Source organism: Barbatula barbatula (assembly GCF_947034865.1).
Source record: "Barbatula barbatula genome assembly, chromosome: 12".
Taxonomy (NCBI): Eukaryota; Metazoa; Chordata; class Actinopteri; order Cypriniformes; family Nemacheilidae; genus Barbatula; species Barbatula barbatula.
The window spans coordinates 21,721,888-21,747,955 of NC_136775.1; the positions used below are offsets into that span (position 1 = coordinate 21,721,888).

Here is a 26,068-nt window from a genome sequence, read left to right on the forward strand (position 1 = left end):
ACTACTTTTGTTGCGGTTTAAGTTTTATTTTTAATAGTAGAATACAAAAGTGATGGCTAGTTATTTACACGTGTGGTCATTTTTGTGGCAGTCTGGATGCTAATCACCAGCAGATACTGGTTCTGTGGCAGAAACTGCATTGCGACCTGAGAACTTTGCTATCGTGGCAATACCTGATGAAAGACATTCAGCTCATTCGCTCCTGGAACATCACAGTGGTTCGTTCTCTCTGGTTTATTTGTTATTTACTGAATTGAATCATCTGTCATGTGTTAAAAAATCATTATTTATTGCAGATTTACTTTTTCTGTCATAACACAAGGTGAAAATGTAATTATTGAAGTATATATAAACGTATTTAGCTACTGGATTGCTTATACTACAATTTTGTTTCAGTTCAAGACAATGAAGACAGATGATTACCAGTTGATCTTGAGGAACCTTCAGCTTCACTATCAGGAGTTTCTGAAGGACAGCAAAGACTCAAAGCTCTTTGATTCAAAAGAGTACATGCAATTCGAGAGGGACTACAAGGACACAACACAGCATTTCGACAACCTGCTCCGCAGCCTTGAGAAAGGTACAGACTTTAGTCCCGAAACAGATCCCAATGTTCATTACTGATGGCTTAAAGCACTTGCGAAACATGGCTGACATTTTCTATGAATGTTGGGTAATTGTTACAGGAGTTTCAGGAACAGGTGTCAGATCACAAGGTAAGTTATTAAGCATTGAGCTCCTGCAGGCAGTCCTGACCAAAGGCTGTTAATCATGGATAAGCTTTAAAATAAATGTCTGCATTTCCTCTAAGAATTCTTGTGGAGCAGGATAATATTTTCGATATCAGTAGCGGTCGATTACTCTAGATTTACAGGACAAGAGCCCACTTCCAATGTCCTTTGACAACAGGGTATCCACAGTTTACTCATTCAGAATGAGTCATTCTAACTCACCTGATCGGAATTTTGTATTATGCCTGCTCTATAAGCACGGACCAGTTCCTTATGCGTTATAAGTTGAATTTGCATGTGCCACACAGTTACAGTTTGAGCAGGTGTCCGACGAGTGCACCTCAAATGACGCTCATGAACCAACATGTTTTGTTTACTAATATTTTGCTTATAATTTGAGTGACAGTGATTTTTTTTCTCTGCAACATTATGTCTATTGTGGGGACATTACAATTTTAAAACAATTTTGTATATGGACAAGTGGAATAAAAACAACTGACACAATTTTGTATAGCCCACAGTTCATGCTTGTTATAGAGAAATTTTAATGTGAGTTATTAAATGTGAGATCTGGAAACATGATCTAAATTTAGCGGGTTCCGTCGGGTCCGGGTCCATGATGAAAATCATTCTAAGCCGATAGTGGGTGAACTCAGTGGAGTGAATTTTAAGTGGGAGCGAGCGGGTCTGAAATATAAATTTGTGGTAACGGACGAAAAAAAACAGTCACATGCAGAGATCTTCTTCAAAAACTTGTTGTTTGAGCTCATTTCAGCTGTTGTTGTTTCCCGTGCTTTAGCTAACTCTATTTTCAGAGTGTGTATGTTTTTATTATTTTATTTGTGTATTCGGATTTTGTACATGATTATATTTCTTAATAAAAAGCACACATTACGAGTTATCTGATGACATTTTTGACACCGGTGTAAAGGTATAGTTGTCAACAGATTTACTTTATATCCGTAAGACTGTCATTTTGAATCTCTATGTTGAATCTCACAAACCATTTACTTCACTTTTTATGCCAACATTTTAAGTAGAAAATATGCTATTATAATTAGTAGTTGCCTGAGCATGGTCTAAAGAGATTCATGTACTAACACAAATTGTGAATGTGTCTGAACAAACAGAGTGCCAGGAATGTTGCTGCAGTGCACAGATTAAAGAAACATGTGCCTTTGACATACATGGGCTATTCATTTTCTTTTTGTGTGTTGAGAAAACGTTAACAAGAAGTCTCATCTCTTTACAGGTGAGCAGAATGAGTCCATCTGTAAGAACTACATCACTCAGATTAGAAGCCTACGGCTGCAGATTGAGGACTGTGATTCTCGCACTGTGACCCGTATCCGACAGTCATTAAATGAGGATCCACTCAGAGACTGCATCCAGAAGGCTGCTGAACAGAGGGTATGAAAGAATATCATGCTCTCCTCATACATAATTATCTGTTTTATTTATTGATTAATTACTTATAGTTGAAGTAATGTTTTGAAGTAAAACTCTTTATATATACAGAATATTTTTATATACAGCTGTGGAAAAAATGTGAAGACCATTTCAAAATCAGTTTTTCTGATTTTGAGATGTACTATTTATAGGTATGTGTTTAGGTACAATGACTAACAATATTTCTCCAAATTTTCAAATAAAAATATAGCTGCGAGCAGCAATGTCAGGACTTTGCACTACTGTGCCTCCACTACATGTTGGCTATTAGAAAACAATGCACAGTGGGAACATTTAGTTAAGATCCAAATAGATCAATGTATGCTGTAGATATGAGACACTTCCTGCCACGCTGGCCCTATACCTGGGACTCATCATAGCTACATCAATGTGATCAAATGCCATGAAAAAAACATACATCTCACGTTTGATCAAAGTCACTCAATGCATGCAGTAGGTATGAACACTTCACCATACATTCATTGCCTCGCCATTCGAGATATCGACTATCCATTCATAATTTAGAATCTTCAATGTGCCATTGTCAAAATAGCTGACTTCCTTTTGGACAGAGCTCATGACTGTTGTTTGGTTTGGTGAGAACAATATATGTAAAAAGTTTGGTAACTGTCGGTAAAACTAACCCACACATTTTTGCCCAAAGGTGGCGCTACAAGGCCTCTAGCCTGCACCTCGGTGCTCAGGGCCTAATAATAATAATAATAAATGGAACAAAAACAATAGGGCTGTGCACCTACAGTGCAAGGCCTCTGGCCTGCACCTCGGTGCTTGGGCCATGAATATTGTAATATTGTTTTTATTTGCAAAAAGTGAAAACTGGAGAAACATGTCAAAATATCAACAAGATTCTCAGTATTTTTTCAGACCTCAAATACTGCCAAGGAAACAAGTTCATATTCACTTTTAAGCAATACAACAATAATATTTGTACATGTGTGAAGTAAAGGTTAAAAATTACATAAGCGTTTTTGGCAACTTCTGAAGGAAAGAAATTACAGCGCGTGATGCAAATGTCTCTAGACATGCTTTACATAATAGAAATTGCTGTATCAACTTGCTACTGTAAACAAGCACTGGTTTACATATAAAACAATGAAAAAGTAGACAAGCCTGTAGGCAGGTGTGGTTCGAACGAACCCCCCCCTCACTGCCAAAGGTCCAGAATTTAAGTAGTTTTTTTTTCATGTGATTATTGTCATCATTGTTTTAATTAATGCTTGTGACAAATTTCTGGGTTGCTGTTTCAAATTAATATGATTATTGTTGCAGAACGCGTGTGTGCCGTGCGTGCAGACAGAGAGAGTTCTCTCAATACACTTTTCAAAGCAACGTGAAGAAGCATCGCCTCTGAATGATGCGGGGGGAGGGGTTATATATATATATATATATATATATATAATTTTTTTAATTAAAAGGATTTATCCGCTCTACACAGGGGTCCCCAAACTACGGCCCGCCCACAGATTTGGACCGGCCCTCTGAACAATGCCTTATAGTGTGTTCACACCAAGCGCGAATGAAGCGTTAAGCGCGAGTGATTTACATGTTAAGTCAATGCAAAGACGCGATGACCTACTTGCGGCGCGATTCGAGCGTTCGCGTGATTCGCGCGAGTTGAAAAATCTGAACTTTGGCGAAAATTCGCGGCGCGTTAACCAATCAGCAGCTTGCTCTAGTAGGGCTCTGAGCAAGCGTCAGAAGCCCCTCCCATGACGCGAATTCGCTGTGAACACTCTATGAGACATTTAAAAAAAAAAATATATAGGCGTACAGTTTCACTTATATCATGTCTATATTTGATAATAAATTTTGGCTTTCAGACCCAAATTTCGCAAAGTTACTCACATAGCCTAATTATTTGTTGAATTCATAACGTACCATTGCGATAGAAGTGATGCGCGAACCATCGGAAAATTTCAAAGAGACGACAAAATGGCCAAGCGGTTGGGAAAGAGAAAGGTTAATTAATATGCATAAGAATTCTTTTTTAATTTGAGTAGCACTAAACTATAAACTATTAATAAACTATTCTACCATTAGGAGGCATCCTAAATACATTTCAAATCTCCACAATAATTCAAGTAGTACCTCCAAACCATGTAATTTTCTGTTACAAACCGACCCGGCTCCGCATTAAAGACAGGGAGAATTATGTGGCCCTTGCAGAAAAAAGTTTGTGGACCCCTGGTCTACAATATAATAACCATATAAACGTATCGTGATTATAATAATAAAACATAGCAAAGAGGCATTGACAGAGAGTCAAGAAATTATGATGAGAAGAATTATTATTAATATTTCAGTAAAGTTCATTAAATCTATTCTGGTCTTTAAACTTATGAACTGTGTATGGACTGACAAAAGTGTTACACGAGGAAGAAATTGGACAACAATGCAATAAATATTTTAGGTGCATCGAAAAGCGTGCTGGTTAAAATACCAGCAGACAAGCTAATCCAGCACAAATTAGAGCATGAAAGGTCACCAAAATGAAGTATTTGAACCTCATAATTAAATACAAAAGGAGGAGAAAAACTGCAAAAAAGTCCACTTTTAAAAAAAAGAACCTCCCCTTTCAATAGGCTGGCTACGGACCTGGTAGACGTTTATAAGATGACTGTAAGATGTTTAAGATTATATGAATGAAATAAAAATGCTCTTTCTAAGATGTTTAGCAGATGTTTTTACACAGCAGATGTTTTCCAGATCTCCAGATCTTTAGAAGACGTCTTAAAGACGTAGGCCTATGTGTGCTAGCAGGTAGCAAGCTGGCAAAATATGGCCTATGCTTTACATGCCGGACACGAGCGCACCTTCATCCTGCTGTCATGTATTGGAGAAGACTTTCAGTAATAAAGCATCTGCATTCAGTTTAGTGACTGGGAACACTGCAGCATGCTTAAAATAAACATAACAGTAGTGTTATCGTCCACTCGTGTGGACTGTGGATGCAAATATGGTTATAGCTATCATTATAGTTATTGTTAAAATGTGAATGCCCCTTATCAGACAATCATTAAAGAATATGACCATTAAGAATGATTTATTTGATAAAATCTTGAAATTTGTAATATTATTCACTGTATTTATTTTCGCGTATTAACTTTACATCAGTGCTAGCAATTGACAATTTTGAGTTTAATTTGCAGTTATTTGTTTGTCTTTGTAAGTGAGACACATCTGCCTCAGTCTCTCTGACTCAGATTATCTCCTCCTTTCACCCTAACCACTCCTCAAGCCACAGTTGGCTCGCTTTGGCTCAAGGTTTTAGGACCTGGTGAATCAAGCCCCAGGAAGTGTTAAAACGTGACTGACCCTGGCATGCACTAGCACGCCTGCTTTTGGCTCGACAGTGGAAAGGCGGCTTATAATCTACCAATAGAGCAACAGCAATAAAACTAATTTCATGTAATTGTTCAGACGTTCTGAGAATCTCTGTTTCTGATTTTAACAGAAAGCGCATGGGGAGCTGGAGGGTATTAAGAAGAACCTGGATAATGTAGCAAAGAAAGCTGAGGAGCTCTTGGCCTCTCCAGAGCAGTCAAGTACTCCAGTGCTACGCTCAGAACTGGATATCACCCTACAAAAGATGGACCATACCTACAACCTGTCCTCTGTGTACTTGGAGAAGTATGAATGCCGTATTTGTGGCTTAAACATATGAGTTCTGCTGTTTACTACCACAGTTTTAAAGATGCTGTTTTCTGTCATTCTCATAAACCTTAAAGAGGCATAAGAACTCAAGGTAACTTCTCTCTGCAGGCTTAAGACTATAGAACTTGTGATCCAGAACACACAGGGAGCTGAAGATGTTGTAAAGAAATATGAGACTCACCTGCGTGAGGTTCACACTGTTCCTTCAAATATCCAGGAAGTGGAGACCTACTGTTCTGAGCTCAAGGTAACCTGTGCTGTGCCCACTGGTAAAAATTTACATTAATGCTTTTGGCAGAAACCTTTATCTAAAACAACTCACAGTGATTTCAAGTATATTTCGTCAGCATGTTTTCTTCTTGGAAATCAAACCTTGGCCTGTTGGCTAAATGCTTTACCAATTGAACTACCGATGTTTGTACTACATTGAGCACTACACTTAGTGCAAAGCAAGATTTAACAATATTCAGGATTATCAACTTTGTTGTTTCCATTTATTTAACTTTTAAATTTGTTTTCAGGTTACATATTTTTTACAAGAAAAACAAAACAAGTTAAATTGTCAAGTTATGTTTTCTTTAGTGCAGTAAACGTTTTTTGGTACTGTGCCATTCAATGTTCATTGAAAATGTGGGTCCTAAAGCAAAACTGTTATATGCAATCAAGATCGATAAAGTGTGGAAATTTGATGACAGTTTTTCCTTTACTGAAATTAATTTTCTTTCGGGAATCATCTCATTGTTTTTCTCCGTTGTCACAGAAAATCTATGTGGACGCAAAAGCTCAACAGCCCGTGATTGATGGTATGGAGGGCGAGCTGTCCAAAGCCACAGCGGTCAGTCAGCATATGGTAAAGATTCACACAGAGCGGGATGCTGAGCTAGACCACTACAGACAGCTCCAGAGCAGCCTGCAGGAACGATGGCGTGCCGTATTTGCCCAGATCGACCTGCGTCAGCGTGAGCTGGAACAGCTGGGACGTCATTTGGGCTACTACAGGGAGAGCTATGACTGGCTTATCCGCTGGATTGCAGATGCCAAACAGCGTCAGGAGAAGATCCAGGCAGTGCCTATCGTTGACAGCAAAACACTGAAAGAACAGCTGGCACAGGAGAAGGTAATTAGTGACTGCAGACGATTTATCGTGCACTTATTATACACAGATTCTCAATAAATTACGGTAAAATGATGCTACATCCGAAAGCCAGAGGGCGCTCTCGCGTAGAAACTGCAGAATGAGCTGCAGAAGAAGTAGCATTTACACACTTGGGGTGCGTCCGAAATTGCATACTGTGACAGTACGTACTGAATTTGAATAAGTACCTACCTATTGGTTACCTACGTTTTATACAGTATGAGTGGGAGAAGTATGAATACATTTATGGGGTTTATGGTCATGTTACCCGTGTGCTCTTTTACCTATGACGTATTAACAACAACCCACACTTGAGTGTTGATAAAATCATAATTTAGTCACGAGAAATGTACTTATTGGCACTTACATTAAGAATTCTAGGTTTCGGACTATTTATGAAGCATACTCATTTTCGCCTACTATATATTTTAGTTGTCATCAAAAGCTGTTAAAATGTAAAAGGTTAAAGTTACACACTAATAATTCAGGCACCGCAATAGTCAGAGCACTGCAGCATTTGTATCAAATTATTTCAGTCCATACATCCATCCATTTATTCAGTTTCCAAACAGACTTATCCTATAAAAGGTCAGCAGAGGGTTGGAACCTATCCCGGCATCTTGGGTCACAGGCAGAGTACACGCTGTATAGATGACCTGTACATTACAGGGCACTTACAGACACAAACACACATTCACAGACACCCACACACCTAAGTCCGGTTTAGTTACTCCTCATGAAGGACACCCACACTTACACAGGGAAAACAAGCAAAAAACATAAAAAGGTATTTAGTGACCATATACACTTTTTACCTTATAATTATAAAACCGATATTATTTTACATTTTTGCCTTGAATTGTTGAAAATATAAAAAAGATGAATGAGGGGGAGGGTAGTGATAGATGCCCCAGGTCATAAAGACTCGAGGTATGCATTTAAAGGTTAAGAGATCATAAATGTAATTTAGACATAAGGGCTGTTTGAACAGACAGACAGTGATAGACCATGAGACAGCTCACAGACCCTATCTGCTTGTTAAGCCTGGCACCACCATATATGGAAGGTCATATACTGTTTCCGGGTCTAAACGCTCAATAAGATGACATGGGCAAACAACAACAAATGCTAATATACACTCATGGCGAGCTATAAAACTATCGGAAAACCACAATCCATCCTTTATCTTCTATCTGTCAGTCAGTCAGCGATTTTTTTTAAATAATTTATTCAAATATGGATGTCAGAGATTCCGTGAGTCTGATGACTGTAATGTTTAGCTTAAATATGCAATATGAGTAAACCATGCTCATAAACAGCTGTTTAAGTTGTAGCCCCGCTTGATATTAAAAGATGCTGGGACCATGTAAAGGTATTCTTTACGTCACCACTTAACAACGGAATACGGAGTGTTTTTTGTTAGGCACGTTGTAAATACTACTTAAATGTCTTCATATACTTAAACCTAGTCCAGGCCTAATATATCCACTGTCTAGGAAACCGCACATACATGTTTTAGAAGTTTTAAGCAGTACAATGATTAACCTGTTGAGTTTTTTTCACAGAAACTTCTAGAGGAGATCGAGAAAAACAAAGAGAAAGTGGATGAGTGTCAGAAATATGCCAAAGCTTACATTGATACTATTAAGGTAAAGGCAGAAGAGCAGATATGTATATTCTGTGTTTTTGTTTGTTTTTGTCTTTTAAACTTTTTGTGGTTGAGCGCGGAAACATTTATTATGTATTTACTTACAGGATTATGAACTACAGTTGGTTGCTTATAAAGCTCATGTCGAACCCTTACTGTCTCCTATGAAGAAAAACAAGATGGAATCTGCCTCAGATAACATCATTCAAGAGGTAAGGAGTCGAGTCATAATAGTTTACACATGCATTGTTGTTCTTTTTTATTTATTTGTAATTTTGTGCTGTTTATTTTTAAATGTACAATTATTAAGCTTTCTTGTAAAATAGTCAATCGTGCATCATATGCCATTTAATGCTATTGAATGTTTTTAAATGACATGGTTTGTCTTCTTCATCTTAGTATGTAACTCTGAGGACTCGCTATAGTGAACTGATGACATTGACCAGTCAATACATTAAGTTCATCACAGACTCGCAACGCCGTCTAGAGGAGGAAGAGGTGCGTGAAATCAAGCCACACTAATCATATTAGACTAACCCAACATATTAAGTTTAACCAACCCAAGCTATCAAAGAAACATCACTTACATATACTTAATGGGTGACTAGACATTTATTCTGTGTTGTATCAAAACAAACAGCTGTAAGTATTTCAGACTAGCTGAAAGGAAGAGTCTGTAAAGAGTCTGCAGCGACCTATTCAAATTGATAAAAAAAGGGTTAAATATGTTATACATTTTTTAAATACAATCTTCACCATTTCTTAAAGAACACGTCGTAAAATAGTAAAATATAATAAAGCATTTTAACAGAGCAGGCTATAATGTTATAACTGTACAACCAACACAATTTCTTATAGACTTCTCTCTCACTGTCTTTCACGCCCTAACCCTTGATTTCTTTGCTTTTCTTAACTGCTTGCCAGTGCTTTGTCTTGATGATTGCTTGATCTTTTTTGGGCTCTAAAGAGGTAAAACTTTTTACTATGCTCTGGTAATTCCATATCCACATTCCGGTATCCATTTCCATTATAATTCTGTTTCTTTCCATCAAGCTTTCATTTTGCCCTTTCTCTCTAAATTTAAATAGTTCACTTTTTAGTGTGTTTTCGTGTGTATTTGGTGATCATTTTTATGAGTACAAATCTTAAATTGACAGCATCTACTGATATTCTAGAGAATTGTGTGGTTTTAATTTTATAGCAGCAGTTTAAACAGGATTCTATTCCAACATGACAATTCCCCTGTGTTTCAAAGTGACAACATAAACAAATGTTACAGCGCGTGTGCTTGTTAGTGGACTCCCCTTAACTTTTGGTACACATTTAATAGAGCCATTATAGCAAATAATAGAGTTCCTGTATATTGTTTATGATAACAAACAAAAGAATCCAAGAAGAACCGTTACTTGGCCAAACTTGCCATTTTTTATTTAGACTGCGAGACCAAGCTCAACCACCAGATGTCAATTGACCATACGATTTCTTTAAATGCGTCAAAACTACAGGACCCATTCAACAAATTGTCTACTTAAAAATGAACATACAACAAAATAAACATATATAACAACAATTTAATATAAACAGTTATATTATCAGGCACTAGTAGTGTTAAACTTGACTTGTGATGCGATCGTTTTTCTCTCACACATTCGCGATATAAGCATATGACATGCTGTCTCTTTAGTTTTACGTAACCTTTTTTCATAAGGTTATGATGACAGTGGAGTTTACACAGAGCATATGTGAGCAAAGCAGAGCGGTGTGACGCTCCACACGATATTTTGCTTTATGACTGTGCGCTTTGTCAGTCGCTCGTGGACCAAGCAAACTCTCCGCTCATGTTGCACTTACTCTCACCAGTAAACCAAATCTTGCTCAGATCTTGCTCCGTCATATAATGTGTCTAGCAGGCCTAAATTGTTTTCAGTTTATAATAAACTGTTGCATAAATGTCTCAGTTAAGGTAGTAGGCTAAAAAATAGCAGTTATGTTTTAGTTCGTCATTCTATGACATTACAGCCAATATTTTTTTAGCCACTTCTACATAAGCAATGTAGCTGCGTTTCAATTCAAAGGCTGCGTCCTCTGGAGGTCGCATTTGTCGACCGCATTTCAGGTTTTATTTTAGAAAAGCAACCATTACTACATTTTAGGGTAAGAATGACTCTAGAATTAGGTCTTACATTTAATATATCTCAGAAGGACGCAGCCTTTGAATTAATAAGCAGCTAGTGTCAGGCTTCAGGCTCATGCAGTGTGCAAAGGATATGAATGCTAGCAGCGAAAAGTAAATCACCAAGGGGATTGAGCGAGTGGAGTGGAATTTTCAGAAACATTTCCATCACTAACCTTTGCCTCACCTTTGCTGCATTTCTTTAACTGTGGATCTGGGAAACTAAATTACATGACAACTATGCTTTTAAAAGTAACTTTTTCGTACTTGCTTGTATTATTGAAATTTTATTGATCTGTTGATCTTACCGTTTGGTTTCTCTCTCTTCGCTATGGTATATCTTTGGAAAACAGATAACTTTCCACACAATGTATTAATCGTGTCGGAAGTTTTCATAATTTAAAGAGTGTAATTTCAGGCCTAAGTACGACTAAAATATTTATCTCTTTTAGAATCCGAGCACCTTGAGTTGCTTTATCTGACTGAAATGCAGCAAATTGTTTTTGGGAAGCGACTATTTATTTAGTTAGACATGTAGTTAGACTGTGGAATGTTTTGAAAGTATGTCTTATATCTCTATACATTAATTATGCCATATTATAGAAATCATTATAACATAATCAAATTAATTTCTTAATTTACCTCACTATTTGCTTGAATGTTTGACTGTTCATTTACTTTAATACTTTAACACCATATGTCATGTATGCAAACTTGTCTTTCTTTGATCTAAACAATAACTTTAACACTTAACAGCCAGCAATGCTTAACCCTAATCATTTCTTTACCATTTACTTCCACTAATACAGAAAGCTGCTGAGAAACTTAAAAAGGAAGAAAGTAAAAAAATGGCTGAGATGCAGGCAGAGTTAGAAAAACAGAAGCAGCTAGCTGCAGCTCATGCCAAGGCCATTGCCAAAGCGGAGCAAGAGGCAAATGAACTCAAGCTCATGATGCAGAAGGAGGTTAGCAAACGAGAGATTGTTGCGGTGGATGCTGAAAGGCAGAAACACAACATCCAGCAGGAACTTCATGAGCTCAGAAACCTCTCAGAGCAACAGATCAAATCAAAGAGTCAGCAAGTGGAGGAGGCTCTGCTTAGCCGGGGAAAAATAGAGGAAGAGATCCGCATCATAAGACTTCAGCTTGAAACCACAGTGAAACAGAAGTCCACTGCGGAGGATGAGCTGAACCAGCTTAGGGACAAGGCTACAGAGGCAGATAGACTTCGCAAGGCAGCTCAGGAGGAGGCTGAGAAACTTCACAAGCAAGTTAATGAAGAAACCCAAAAGAAACGCCTGGCAGAGGAGGAATTAAAACTGAAGTCTGAAGCAGAAAAGGAGGCTGCTAGGCAGAAACAGAAAGCCCTGGACGACCTTGACAAGCTTAAGATGCAAGCAGAAGAGGCAGTGAGGAACATGAAGCAAGCTGAGCTTGAAAAAGACAGGCAAAACAAACTTGCTCAAGAAGCAGCTCAGAAATCAGCCGCCACTGAGCTGGATAGTAAACGTATGTCCTTTGTTGAAAAGACAACCAAACTTGAGGAGTCACTGCGAGAGAAGCACGGGACTGTCATTCAACTTCAGGAGGAGGCAGAACGTCTCAAAAAGCAACACGAAGAGGCAGACAAGGCAAGAGAAGAAGCTGAGAAAGAACTTGAAAAATGGAGGCAAAAAGCCAATGAAGCTCTTCGTCTAAGGCTCCAGGCAGAGGAAGAGGCCCACAAGAAAACTCTTGCACAGGAAGATGCTGAAAAACAGAAGGAACAGGCAGAGCGGGAGGCCAAAAAACGTGCCAAAGCTGAGGAGTCTGCCCTGAAACAGAAGGAGATGGCCGAACAAGAGCTGGAACGGCAAAGGAAGCTGGCAGAGAGCACAGCACAACAAAAGCTTTCCGCAGAGCATGAGCTTATCCGCTTGAGGGCTGATTTTGAACATGCAGAGCAGCAAAGATCCTTGCTTGAGGATGAATTGTATCGTCTTAAGAATGAGGTCAGTGCAGCAGAGCAACAACGAAAGCAGCTTGTGGACGAGCTTTCCATGGTTAGAAGTGAAATGGAGATTCTATTGCAGATGAAAGCAAAGGCTGAAAAGGATAGCATGTCTACCACTGAAAAAAGTAAACAACTCTTCGAAGCTGAAGCTGCTAAACTGAGGGACCTCGCAGATGAAGCAGCCAAGCTCCGTGCTATTGCTGAAGAGGCAAAGAGGCAGAGACATGTGGCTGAGGAGGAAGCAATGAGACAGAGAGCAGAAGCAGAGAGAATTCTTAAAGAGAAACTAGCTGCTATTAATGAGGCCACCCGCTTAAAAACAGAAGCAGAGATAGCACTTAAAGAAAAAGAGGCAGAAAATGAACGCCTTCGAAGAAACGCAGAGGATGAGGCTTACCAGAGAAAGGCACTCGAAGACCAGGCGAGCCAGCACAAACAAGACATTGAACAGAAGATAGAACAACTCAAGAAGTCCTCCGAAACCGAATTGGAAAGACAGAAATCGATAGTAGATGAAACTCTTAAACAGAAAAGAATAGTTGAGGAGGAGATTCGTATCTTAAAACTGAGCTTTGAGAGGGCTTCATCTGGAAAGCTTGATTTGGAGCTTGAACTCAACAAGCTGAAGAACATTGCAGAGGAAACACAACTAAGTAAGCTACGGGCTGAGGAGGAAGCTGAGAAGCTCCGCAAACTTGCCCTTGAGGAGGAGAACAGGAGAAGGGAAGCTGAAGAAAAACTAAAAAAAATTACTGCGGCAGAACAGGAAGCTGCTCGACAGCGCCAGACTGCTCAAGAAGAAGTAGAGCGTCTCAAAAAGAGAGCAGAAGAGGCCCGAAAGCAGAAAGAAGATGCTGATAAAGAGGCTGAGAGACAAATACGTGCTGCCAAAGAGGCTGCCGAGAAAGCAATTTCAGCTGAGCAGCAAGTCCAGGCTGTTCTTGTTCAACAGAAAGAGGACAGCCTGGTGCAGAAAAAGCTCAAGGAAGAGTTTGAGAAAGCCAAAAAGCTTGCACAAGAGGCTGAAAAAGCCAAGCAAAAAGCAGAGAGAGAGGCTTCCTCACTCCGCCTTCAAGCAGAGGAGGCAGACCTTCAACGACAGGCTGCTGAGGTCGAGGCAGGGCATCAAGCCAAAGCCCAGGAGGAAACTGAGAGGCTCAGAAAAGAGGCAGAGCTTGATGCAGAAAAGAGAGCTCAGGCTGAGGCAGCAGCACTGAAGCAAAAACAGCTGGCAGATGAAGAGATGGCTAGGCACAAGAAAATTGCAGAGCAGACACTTAAGCAAAAATCTCAGGTAGAGCAAGAACTTGCTAAAGTAAAGTTGAGGTTGGATGACACAGATAAACAGAAAACTCTCCTAGATGAAGATCTTCATCGCCTTAAGGATGAGGTCAGTGATGCTGTTAAACAGAAGTCCCAGGTAGAGGATGAACTGTTCAAAGTCAAGATTCAAATGGAGGAGCTTATTAAACTTAAGCTCAGAATTGAAGAGGAGAACCAACGTCTTATGCAGAAGGACAAGGACAACACTCAAAAATTTCTGGCTGAGGAAGCTGAAAACATGAAAAAGCTTGCTGAAGGAGCTGCCAGACTCAGCATCGAGGCACAGGAAACTGCTCGAATGAGACACATTGCTGAAGCTGATCTTGCTGAACAAAGAACACTTGCTGAAAAGATGCTCAAAGAAAAGATGCAAGCTATTCAGGAGGCATCTAAACTTAGAGCTGAAGCAGAAATGTTACAGAGACAAAAAGATCTTGCCCAGGAGCAAGCTCAAAGGCTCCTTGAAGACAAACAGCTAATGCAGCAACGACTTGAAGAGGAAACTGAATGTTTCCAAAAATCATTAGAAGCTGAGCGCAAAAGACAGCTGAAAATAACAGCTGAGGCAGAGAAACTCAGACTTCAGGTTTCCCAACTCAGTGATGCCCAGTCCAGAACTGAGGAGGAAGCCAGGAAATTCAAAAAGCAAGCAGATGAGATCAGTGCCCGGCTTCATGCTACAGAACTTGCCTCCAAAGAGAAAAATACTGAAATAAAGAGGTTGAGCAGTGACAGAGAAGCAGATGAACTGCGCAAAGCCATTGCTGAACTTGAGAAAGAGAAAGCAAAATTGAAAAATGAGGCTGAGGAGTTACAGAAAAAGTCCAAAGAGGTATTGTGTCAAACATGTCTTAAATTGTCTTTGTTAACCCCCTCTCTCTGAAAACTAACATTACCATATCATAACAACCCTTTACTTAACTTAGTGTGTGTTCACACTTGGCTGGTATGGTTCGATTAAAACAAATGGGTGTAATTGCTCTATTAGCAATTACGTTCATTTGAATACGTACTTCCATCCAATCCTTGCTAGATACCAAACAATTGGACCAAAAGCCCTGAAAAGGAAAGTGCTGGTTCACTTCCAAATAATCTATCATGCGGTTTGACTGAAATATATACAAACACATAAACAAAGCAGAAACAGTATTTAACAACAAGAGGGGGCCCTAAAAGTCACACAGTGCTTGTTAGTGTACAATGGATGGATTTCTGGCACTGTTTTGACTCCTTAAAACATTTTATGAGCTATTCCTGTTTTCTTGGCTAGTAAAAAAATACCACCATGTGCACGCAAATATTTAGCACTTTTAGCTAGTACACAACATTGATTAAATGTTTAAGTTTTATTGCAAAGTATATATGATAAAAGCTGATCACTGAGGTTGTTACCTTATCCTTATGACTGTAGGTCCAATTTAGTATATTCTGTATTAAAAATGTTGTACATTCATTGTTAAAAGACAAAATTGTATTGTTCTTTTTGGTCCGGACTAAAGAATAGAACCAAACTACATGTGCTAACACATATAAAGATAATCTAAAACAATTTAAAATATTTTTTATTGTCTTAATTCTTTTTATTGTTTTTCTCTTTTTTATAGATGGCAAATTCTCAGCAAGAGCAAATTAAACAGGAGAAAACAATTCTACAGCAGACATTCATGTCAGAAAAGGACATGCTGCTGAAAAAAGAAAAACAAATTGAGGATGAAAAAAAGAAGTTAGAGAACCAATTTGAAGAGGAGGTCAGAAAAGCAAAAGACTTAAAAGACGAGCAGGAACGTCAGAGAAAACATATGGAGGGTGAAAAAATTAAACTAAAGGCCACTCTGGATGCAGCTCTAAATAAACAAAAAGAGGCTGAACAAGAGATGCTCAACAAGCAAAAAGAAATGCAAGAACTTGAGAGAAAAAAGCTTGAACAAGAGAGGATGCTTGCTGAGGAGAACCAGCAACTGCGTGAGAAACTTCAGCAGCTGGAGGTTGCTCAAAAAGTCACTGAGGTGAAAGAAAGCGAAAGAGTCCTTAATGGACAAAGTGTTGTGGAGGTTGACAGTTTCCCTGCATTATCTTTTGATGGCATTCGCGAGAAGGTGCATGCAAGCAGACTTTTTGACATAGGACTTCTAAGCAAAGTGGATTATGATAAGCTGCAGAGGGGGGAAACCACAGTGCAAGAACTCAGCAAGACAGACAAACTTAAAACAATTCTCAAGGGTAAGGGTTGCATTAGTGGCCTGCTTGTTCATCCAAATCAAAAGATGCCTATCTATCAAGCCATCAAAGACAAAAAGATTGCTCCTGGGACAGGTCTAGTGCTCCTGGAGGCCCAGGCAGCCTCTGGTTACATAATTGACCCAGTGAAAAACAAAAAACTATCCGTCAACGAAGCAGTAAAAGAAGGTCTCATTGGGCCTGAACTTCACAACAAAATGCTGTCTGCAGAGAGAGCTGTTACAGGTTACAAGGATCCATACACAGAAGCAAAGATCTCACTCTTTGAAGCAATGAAGAAGGGTCTCATTGGGCAGGATCATGCCATTAGATTGCTGGATGCTCAGATAGCTTCAGGGGGCATTATTGATCCACTCAACAGTCACCGTGTGCCAACTGAAATAGCTTGTAAGCAGGGTCAGCTAGACACAGCCACCAATAAAATCCTACAGAATCCCTCAGATGATATGAAAGGATTCTATGATCCAAATACCCAAGAAAATACTACATACCAAAAGCTAATGGAAAGATGTATTACAGATCCAGAAACAGGACTACTTCTTCTGCCCATCTCAGATGAGGCTGCTTTAAATGCCAGAACATTCACTGATGAGGAAACGAAGGACGTTTTTGACAAGACAACTGTATCCATACCATTTGGAATATTTAAAGGAAAGACTGTCACCATATGGGAAATAATAAACTCAGAGTACTTCACAGATGTCCAGAAAAAAGATCTTATCCGTCAATACAAAACAGGAAAGATTACAGTTGAAAAAATCATCAAAATAGTTCTAACTGTGGCAGAAGAGAAAGAGAAAAAGAATGAACTTGCCTTTGAAGGCCTCAGAGCACCTGTTCCTGCCTCAAAACTGTTTGAATCCAAAGTTATCGACAAAGACCTTTACAACAAATTGCAAAGGGGACAACTCTGTATAAAGGAAGTTTCTGACATGGAGAATGTGCACAGTGCCTTGAAGGGCACAGACTGCATTGCAGGAGTAATTATTGATTCCACAAAACAAACAATGTCTTTTCATGATGCCATGAAGAAGAACATAATGAGATCTGAGCTCGCTCTAAATCTTTTAGAAGCACAGGCTGCCACAGGATACATTGTTGATCCTATTAAAAATCAAAAACTTACAGTAGATGAAGCTGTCAAAGCTGGTGTTGTCGGCCCAGAGCTTCATGAAAAACTTCTGTCTGCTGAGAGAGCTGTCACAGGCTACAAAGATCCATACACTGGAAAAACAATTTCTCTGTTTGAAGCAATGAAAAAATATCTGATCATGAAAGATCGGGGTATTCGACTTCTTGATGCACAGCTAGCAACAGGGGGCATTATTGATCCAGTTCAAAGTCATCGTATTCCTCATGACATTGCCTGCATAAGGGGTTGTTTTGATGATGCAACCCACAAGTCTTTGACCAGTCTAACTGATGATGTTAAAGGATACTTTGATCCAAATACACAGGAAGATGTGACTTATCTACAGCTTTTTAAAAGATGTATAACGGACAAAAAGACTGGTCTTCAGCTTCTGCCTTTGTCTGAGCAAGCCATTAATGCCAAGGAAGAGCTGAAGTACACTGAGGCTCAAACCAAAGATGCAATGACTCAGTCAACTGTTGAGGTTCAGAGTGGACCGTTCCAAGGGAAAAAAGTAACCATATGGGAGCTCATCATCTCTAACTATCTTACAGAGGAGCAGAGGCTTGACCTAGTGAGGCAATACAGATCCGGCAAAATTACAATTGAAAAGATTACAAAGATTTTAATTGAAATAATTAATGTGAAAGAGAACATGAAACCAGAAGAGAAGTGCTTTAAAGGTCTCAGGGCCCCCGTTCTAGCAAAATCGTTGTTTGACTCTAAAATCATTGACAAATGTACATATGATTTGCTGGAACAAGGCAAAAATACTCCAGAAGAGATCAGTAAAAACAGCTCGATCCACCAATATCTCCAAGGCTCTGAAAGCATTGCTGGAGTTTTTCTTGAACCTGCACAGGAGAAAGCTAGCATCTACCAAGCAATGAAAAAGAAATTCCTCAGACAGAACACAGGAATTGCCTTGCTTGAAGCTCAAGCTGCCACAGGTTTCATTGTGGATCCTTTGAGAAATGAGTTTCTCAGTGTTGATGATGCTGTTAAAGCGGGGATTGTTGGTCCTGAGCTTCATGAGAAACTTCTTTCTGCTGAAAAAGCTGTCACTGGCTATAAAGACCCATTTACAGGCAACAAGATCTCCCTACACCACGCCATGGAGAAAGACCTTATCCTAAAAGAACACGCCATGCCACTCTTGGAGGCACAATTGGCAACAGGTGGAATTATTGATCCAGTAAACAGTCACCGTGTTCCTATTGATATTGCAATCCAGAGGGGATATTTTAGCAAGCAGCTAGCCAGCAGCATTACTGAAAGCAAGTACTTCTCTGATCCTGCCACTGATGAGAACATATCTTACAAAGTATTGAAAGACAAGTGTATGACAGACCCTGATACCGGATTAAATCTGTTAAAACTCTCTAAACCACAGGCCCCAACAGTTGTGGAGAAAACTTACCTTTACAGTGAAGAACAAACCCAAAGTGATTTGTCTACTACTCAGATTGATCTACCCATTGAAGGCCAGGGTTCTATGTCACTATGGGATGTTATGAATTCTAATCTACTGCCTGAGGAGCAGAGGACTCAGCTTCTAGAGGAATATCGTTCTGGAAAAATAACAAAAGAACGGATGATAATCATCATCATTGAAATTCTAGAGCAGAAGGAAATTGTTGTAGGTGGAGGCATTCAGAGCAACAGCAGTAGACGACGCCAAATCACCACTGAAGATCTCTATAATGCCCGCATCATTGACCTTGAGACCTACAACTTGTTGAAGAAGGAGAAAAAGACTATGCGCGACGTAATGGCAATGGAGAGTGTTAAACAGTATTTGTATGGTACTGGTAGTGTTGCTGGTGTGGTGACTGATTCAAATTCCAAGATCAGCATTTATGAAGCAATGAAGAAAGGATTCTTAAAGCCAGATGCAGCAGTCTGTCTTTTAGAGGCTCAAGCATCTACTGGATTCATCATTGATCCCATCAGGAATGAGATGCTTACAGTAGATGAAGCAGTGCGCAAGGGTGTAGTTGGGCCAGAAATTCACGACAAGCTTTTGTCTGCCGAGAGAGCAGTCACCGGCTATAAGGATCCATATAGTGGGAAGGTTATCTCCCTATTCCAGGCAATGAAAAAAGAACTGGTACTAGAGGACTATGCTCTAAGGCTACTTGAAGCTCAAACAGCTACAGGTGGAATTATTGATCCAGAATTTAACTTTCATCTACCAGCAGACATTGCCACACAACGTGGATACATTAACAAAGAGACAACTGAAAGGCTGGCAGATGAGGTTAAAGGATATGTCGACCCATTAACTGATGACAAGGTTTCATATGCTCAGCTTCTTAAAAGATGCAAGCTTGACCAAAATGGGCTCTATTTGTTATCTTTATCAGACAGAAGGTTGTTGTTCAAAGGTATCAGAAAGGACATTACAATAGAGGAGTTGCTCCTCTCCAAGGTCATTGATGAACAAACAGTCACTGAACTTAATGAGGGACTTTTAACAATGGATGAGCTAAGCAGTAAATTGCGGAATTATCTTCAGGGTTCAAGTTCTATTGCTGGTGTTTACGTGGAGTCCACCAAAGACCGACTATCCATCTACCAAGCCATGAAAAAGAATATGATCAGGCCAGGTACTGCTTTTGAATTGCTGGAAGCTCAAGCAGCCACAGGTTATATCATTGACCCGATTAAGAACCTCAGGTTAACTGTTAATGAAGCCATTAAAATGGGAATTGTGGGTCCAGAGTTCAAAGACAAGCTCCTGTCAGCTGAGAGAGCTGTGACTGGCTACAGAGATCCCTATACAGGCAAAACAATCTCACTTTTCCAAGCTATGAAAAAGGGCCTTATTTTAAGAGACCATGGAATTCGTCTTTTGGAAGCTCAGATCGCCACTGGTGGAATCATTGATCCTGAGCAGAGTCACCGCTTGCCAGTCGAAGTGGCCTACAACCGAGGTTTCTTTGATGAGGAGATGAATGAAATCCTTAGTGACCCATCAGATGACACCAAGGGGTTCTTTGACCCAAACACAGAAGAAAATCTCACTTACCTGCAACTGATGGAGAGGTGTATTATAGATCCGGATACAGGTCTCGTGCTCCTGCTTCTTAAGGAAAAGAAACATGAGAGAAAGACTTCTTCCAAATCCTCAGTTCGTAAACGCAGAGTTGTCATCGTAGATCCTGATTCAGGCAAAGAGATGTCTGTGTATGAAGCCTACCACAAAGGGCTAATTGACCATCAGACATATCTTGAACTTTCAGAACAAGAATGTGAATGGGAAGAAATTACAATGACATCATCAGATGGGGTAGAGAAGTCCATATTGATTGACAGAAGGTCGGGTCGACAGTATGACATTGATGATGCTATTGCAAGAGGCCTTATTGATCGTACTGCAATTGACCAATACCGCTCTGGCACTCTTTCAATCACAGAATTTGCTGATATGTTATGTGGGAACATGGGAGGTTTCCGTTCCCGATCCTCCTCCTTTGGATCCACCTCCTCTTATCCAATGAGCCCCATACCCTCAATTAAAACTCCTGCAACTATATGGAATGATCCAACAGAGGAGACTGGTCCTGTGGCTGGAATTCTTGATACAGACAGTCTAGAAAAAGTTTCAATCACTGAAGCCATGCATAGGGGCTTAGTTGATTCTATATCTGGCCAGAGACTGTTAGAGGCACAGGCTTGCACCGGTGGTATATTGGACCCATCTACTGGAGAGAAATTCACAGTAGGCGAAGCAACAGAGAAAGGACTTGTGGATAAGATAATGGTTGATAGACTCAACCTAGCCCAGAAAGCTTTCAATGGATTTGATGATCCTCGGACTAAAGTTAAAATGTCTGCTGCACAGGCCCTCAAAAAAGGCTGGCTTTATTATGAAGCAGGACAGCGTTTCCTTGAGGTGCAGTATCTCACTGGTGGCCTTATCGAGCCAGAGGATTCAGGACGAATTTCTCTAGAGGAGGCAATTCGAAAAGGCTCAATTGATGGTCGTACTGCCCAAAAGCTAAGAGATGTGAGTGCTTACACCAAATACCTTACATGTCCTAAAACCAAACTAAAGATTTCCTACAAAGATGCCATGGAAAGAAGCATGGTTGAGGAGGGATCTGGCCTTAGGCTTCTTGAAGCATCATCAATGTCCAGTAAAGGTCTTTACAGTCCCTACAACGTCAGTGGTGCTGCATCTGCCTCTGGCTCTCGGTCTGGGTCCAGGACAGGCTCTAGGTCTGGTTCAAGAAGAGGAAGCATTGATGCTACGGGTTCTGGATTCAACATGAACTTTTCATCAGCTTCCTACACTTCCTCTAGTTACAGCCGCAGATTTTAAATTGACCTCACAATGGACCTGTCAAACATGCTCCTTTATATCAGCTTAGTACACACTACACTTACATATTACATAGTTATTAATTATACATAAAAAGAGTGCTTTTATTTTTCCCTGCATTTTTGATACGCATTGCAAAAACTACAAGTATCTTTATCTTTCATGTAGTTTGGATACCTACAATCTTTCAATTAGTTGCTTAGCTCTAATCATTGTTATCTAATTTGGGATTATTGTAGTTCCCTTTAGATCATCGAAGAACGTGATATATTTACCTTTTTATTTTTATACTTAAATACACCATCAGATTTAAGGACATTTTAAGAGCACTGCTAATTACATTCTGATATCATTTAACCAATACTGAAAAGATTGTATTTAATATTTCATGTAGCATACATTTCTACATACTATAAGAGAGGTAGTTTCAGGTTAATGTACCAGAAGCTTGACAAGAAATGGCTTGAATTTCAAGAATGTCCAGAAATCAATACACACAAACATAAACACTAAAGAAAGAGAGAACTGCTAGTATAAACAAGCCATTTTTTTATCAGCTGGGTTTACTGTTAAGAAAGTCCAATACATATCCCAAGTTCTTTGCAAAACTCATTGCTCCTGAATGCCAAGAACAAGATCACTGTCAGTCCTCCAGTGGTGTATTGTCCAGTGAAGATTTGAGATGTCTCAGATGTCTGATCCATTCCACATTCATAACATCTGAACAGATCTGGATGAATTTTTTACTTGTAAGTTGAACAAATATAATGCATCTTCATTTTTAAAGACAGCACTGATCTTATCTTGCACTGTTCTACCTAATGTTCTTCCGTGTTAGAAGTATACTGTGGTTTATTCAAATATTTCATAGTGATGTGAATAGTTTATACAGCTGAAAAACCACTCCAAAATTATTTTCCTTTTTTTCATTTATGTTTAAGTAAAATCTGATATTTTTGACTAAATTCGGTAGACTAGTGACAATATTTCTTGCAAATTCCAAATGAACAATTTTATTTTCAGAAAGTTGAAATTGGCATCTTTCATATTGCTGTTGGGTAATTTTATCACTCCAGAGGTTTGTTTTTGTTGATATTCAACAGACACTGGACTGGAATTGCCACTCCTGATTAAAGGCAAAAGTGGAGTGGTCTCTGTGGCTGTATTTGCTTTGTATCTACTGTAGACCTTTCTTGACCCAGATAAAAAAAATTGTCCCATGTCACATTTTTCAACAGAGGTCACCAATTAATAGAGGTGAACTTAGCGATGCTGCACATTTGGTCTTGGATCACGAGATAAATGATGCTCAACAGCAGCTCGCATCCTCAGACATTCAGGTAAATACTGTTTGATTCATAGAATGTTTTTGTTTCCCCACATTTACTGTTTTCTTGGCTTTTTTAATTTTGTTGCTTCATTGTTTTTTTATGTTGCTTATAGATCCTCACTGAGACTTTACTTCCTTCCATTGCATCTACCATTTGCATGAAGACACTAGAGGCTAGGGCTACCTTGAAGCCTTGGATATCATACCAGGAACGGCTACTTTGGTGAACTGATCCTTTAGTATTTTGAAATCCACCTCAACTGAGAAATTGACTTGAGATTTTACATGCAGTTTTTGCAGCCCCTTTGCAGGGTTTATTAAAAAAATATTTCAAATTAGAAATAATGCATTAGACATGCATACTCTGTATTACACGTTTAGAGAGATTTCATATTTTTACGTAATACAGATAAAAATGCATCATTAACTGACTATATACTTAGGTTCATTTGATTTAGGTCAAAATCATTTGTCATTTTAAAGATTTCTGTGCCTAAATTCTTTTCTTTTTTGTATCTGTCATTTGTTGGCTATCTACAGTATTTCTTTGCCTTGTTTTTTTTTATTCTGAGCGCTCTCTTGAAAGTACCTATTTTTTATGTAACATATTTGTTTTGCATGTTTTGTTAACTTGCTTTAAAAGTTGAAGAATAGATTTTTTTAATGTTATGAATATATAGAAAAGATTAAATGAGTGTATAAAATACTAACTCGTGGATGAACAGTTTTCTTCTTTTCATTGCATAATGGTGATAATGAATGTGTTTTTAAGGATAATACAATATTCAAGTGTAATAAATATATTTTGGAAATATCAGTTCCAATATTGGAAGACTGTGTGTTTATCATGAAATGATCATCCAGTTATACATCAGCATTGCTATCAGACAGAAACTCTGTATTTCCAATACTGCCACTTTACAGGAAATGGCACTTCATTTGTTTAAATGATTAAACACTGTCCTGTCAAAGCTTGTCAACTCTTAAATTTTTTTAATTGGTTAAATATTTGCAAAACCCCCAGACAAACATGAAGGGAGTAACTTCATAAAAATTTAATTGGAGCTACAAGAGACAATATGAATCAAAATAACTAAAGTACTATAGTAATATATAAACAAATTGTAAAATATACCTGTAATTAGTTCATCAATTAATTGAAATGTTTCTCATAATCTTCAAAAAAAAAATTTCTACAGATGTATGCCTAAATGTTTTGTACACAGACACACACAAAAATATTAGTTTAAGTAGGATTCTTTGTTACATTATTGTCAATGGTGAAATAAGTAACAGCATTTACCAACAGGAGGCAAACTCCGATTCCTAAGTAGAAACTAACTAGACTCAAAACAGATAAAGTCCATTCAACTTAGAAGCAGTAAACAATAAAAATGACAATGACAATAGACTCCACATAGTAATAAATTTTTAAGAAAGGTTCCTTCTGGTGATAGAGAAGTTGGAAGACAAGCACATGTGACTATAATGTCTGTTATATGTAGACTGGAGTGGGACACAATCATAGATAGACAGCCCTTCTGCCATTATGCTATGCTGGCAATCTTTCTGAACCCCTGGAATAACTTTGCCAATTGCAGAGATTTCTTCACAGAATAAGTATAAGGTATTCAGATCAAGAGAGATTAAGAGTAAAACTATTTCATAAGACAATATCTGTATGTATTTAATAAATGTAATTGTGTGTGATGTGTCTCTTTGGTGACCTTCTGTTTCAGGAAGCAGCTTCACAGGAGAGAAGACACTATGGGTAAAATAAGCATAAAATATTAATTTCCTATTTAATCCTATGTGGTAAAAATGACTAAAATATTATTATACTATATAGAAATACATGTTAACCTACAGAACGCTACTTTTCGTTACATAACGATGTGTTACATAACACATCAATGTCCTTTTTATGCATGGGATTTGATGGCATAAATGCATGCGCATGGGCGCATGCACACACACACACGCATACGCTCACACCGATCAGTCATATCAATATGACCACTGATAGGTGAAGTGAATAGTAGGCCTACTGATTATCTCTTAATCACGGCGCCTATTAGTGGGTAGGATATATTAGGCAGCAAGAGAACATTTTCTGAAAGTTGATTTGTTAGATGCATGAAAAATGGTCAAGCGTAAGGATTACAGCGAGTTTGACAAGGGCAAACTGTGATGTCTAGATGACTGGGTCAGAGCATCTCCAAAACTGCCGCTCTTGAGGATGTTCCCAGTATCTATCAAAAGTGTTCCAAGGAAGGAACAGTAGTGAACTGGCGAAAGGGTCATGGGCGGCCGAGGCTCATTGTTGCATGTGGGGAGCGAATACTGGCCTGAGTGGTCCAACAGACGAGTTACTGTATTTTAAATTGCTGAAGATGTTACATAATGTTGGTCCTGAGTAGAAAGGTGTCAAAATACACAATGCCTTACAGGGGGACCAACACGATATTATATATATATACTGTATATAAATACACTGACATGCCCAAATAGCAATAAAAACACTTCCTGTCTGAGGCTGTCGTAAATCATGCATGAAAACATGTTTTTAGTGTTTATTACATTATAATAAATTATATTTATTCTATTCATTTATTCAGGAGCTTTTTTAAAGAAAGTTGGTTACTCAGCAGCAGTGGCTGCCATTCACTTCTATTGTATGGACACAAAATAAAATAAACAAGTGAATGGGTGCCAGTAAACAACATTCTACTTGATATATGTTTTGAGTTCTATGGAATAAGGAAAGTAATACAGGTTTGAAATGACAAGAGGGGGAGTAAAAACATTTTTTGGGGGGTGAAATTTCACTTGCAGAGTCTTGGTATGGAGATACCATGCCTAAAAATCGTATAACTAACTAAAAAAAGACTTGAAAATACAGCAGCGTGATAAT

At 38.7% G+C, this 26,068-nt stretch overlaps 1 protein-coding gene across 10 annotated transcripts in view; it reads left to right on the top strand.

Annotated features, from left to right (window-relative positions):
- plecb (plectin b) overlaps positions 1-24,130 on the top strand; it is a 113,757-nt gene extending 89,627 nt beyond the window's left edge. For 8 of the 10 annotated variants that reach the window (XM_079470307.1, XM_079470306.1, XM_079470299.1 and 5 more), the window contains exons 22-34: positions 92-218; positions 397-580; positions 1,984-2,141; positions 5,656-5,831; positions 5,964-6,102; positions 6,616-6,972; positions 8,556-8,639; positions 8,746-8,850; positions 9,038-9,136; positions 11,621-14,959; positions 15,732-22,573; positions 23,063-23,164; positions 23,268-24,130. In XM_079470307.1, coding sequence (XP_079326433.1) covers positions 92-218; positions 397-580; positions 1,984-2,141; positions 5,656-5,831; positions 5,964-6,102; positions 6,616-6,972; positions 8,556-8,639; positions 8,746-8,850; positions 9,038-9,136; positions 11,621-14,959; positions 15,732-21,824 — 10,861 coding nt within the window. In that variant the 3' untranslated portion in view covers positions 21,825-22,573; positions 23,063-23,164; positions 23,268-24,130. The remainder of the gene's footprint in view (positions 1-91; positions 219-396; positions 581-1,983; positions 2,142-5,655; positions 5,832-5,963; positions 6,103-6,615; positions 6,973-8,555; positions 8,640-8,745; positions 8,851-9,037; positions 9,137-11,620; positions 14,960-15,731; positions 22,574-23,062; positions 23,165-23,267) is intronic. The other 2 variants (XM_079470301.1, XM_079470302.1) reach the window with 1 other exon arrangement.
- Positions 24,131-26,068: the final 1,938 nt, after the last annotated feature.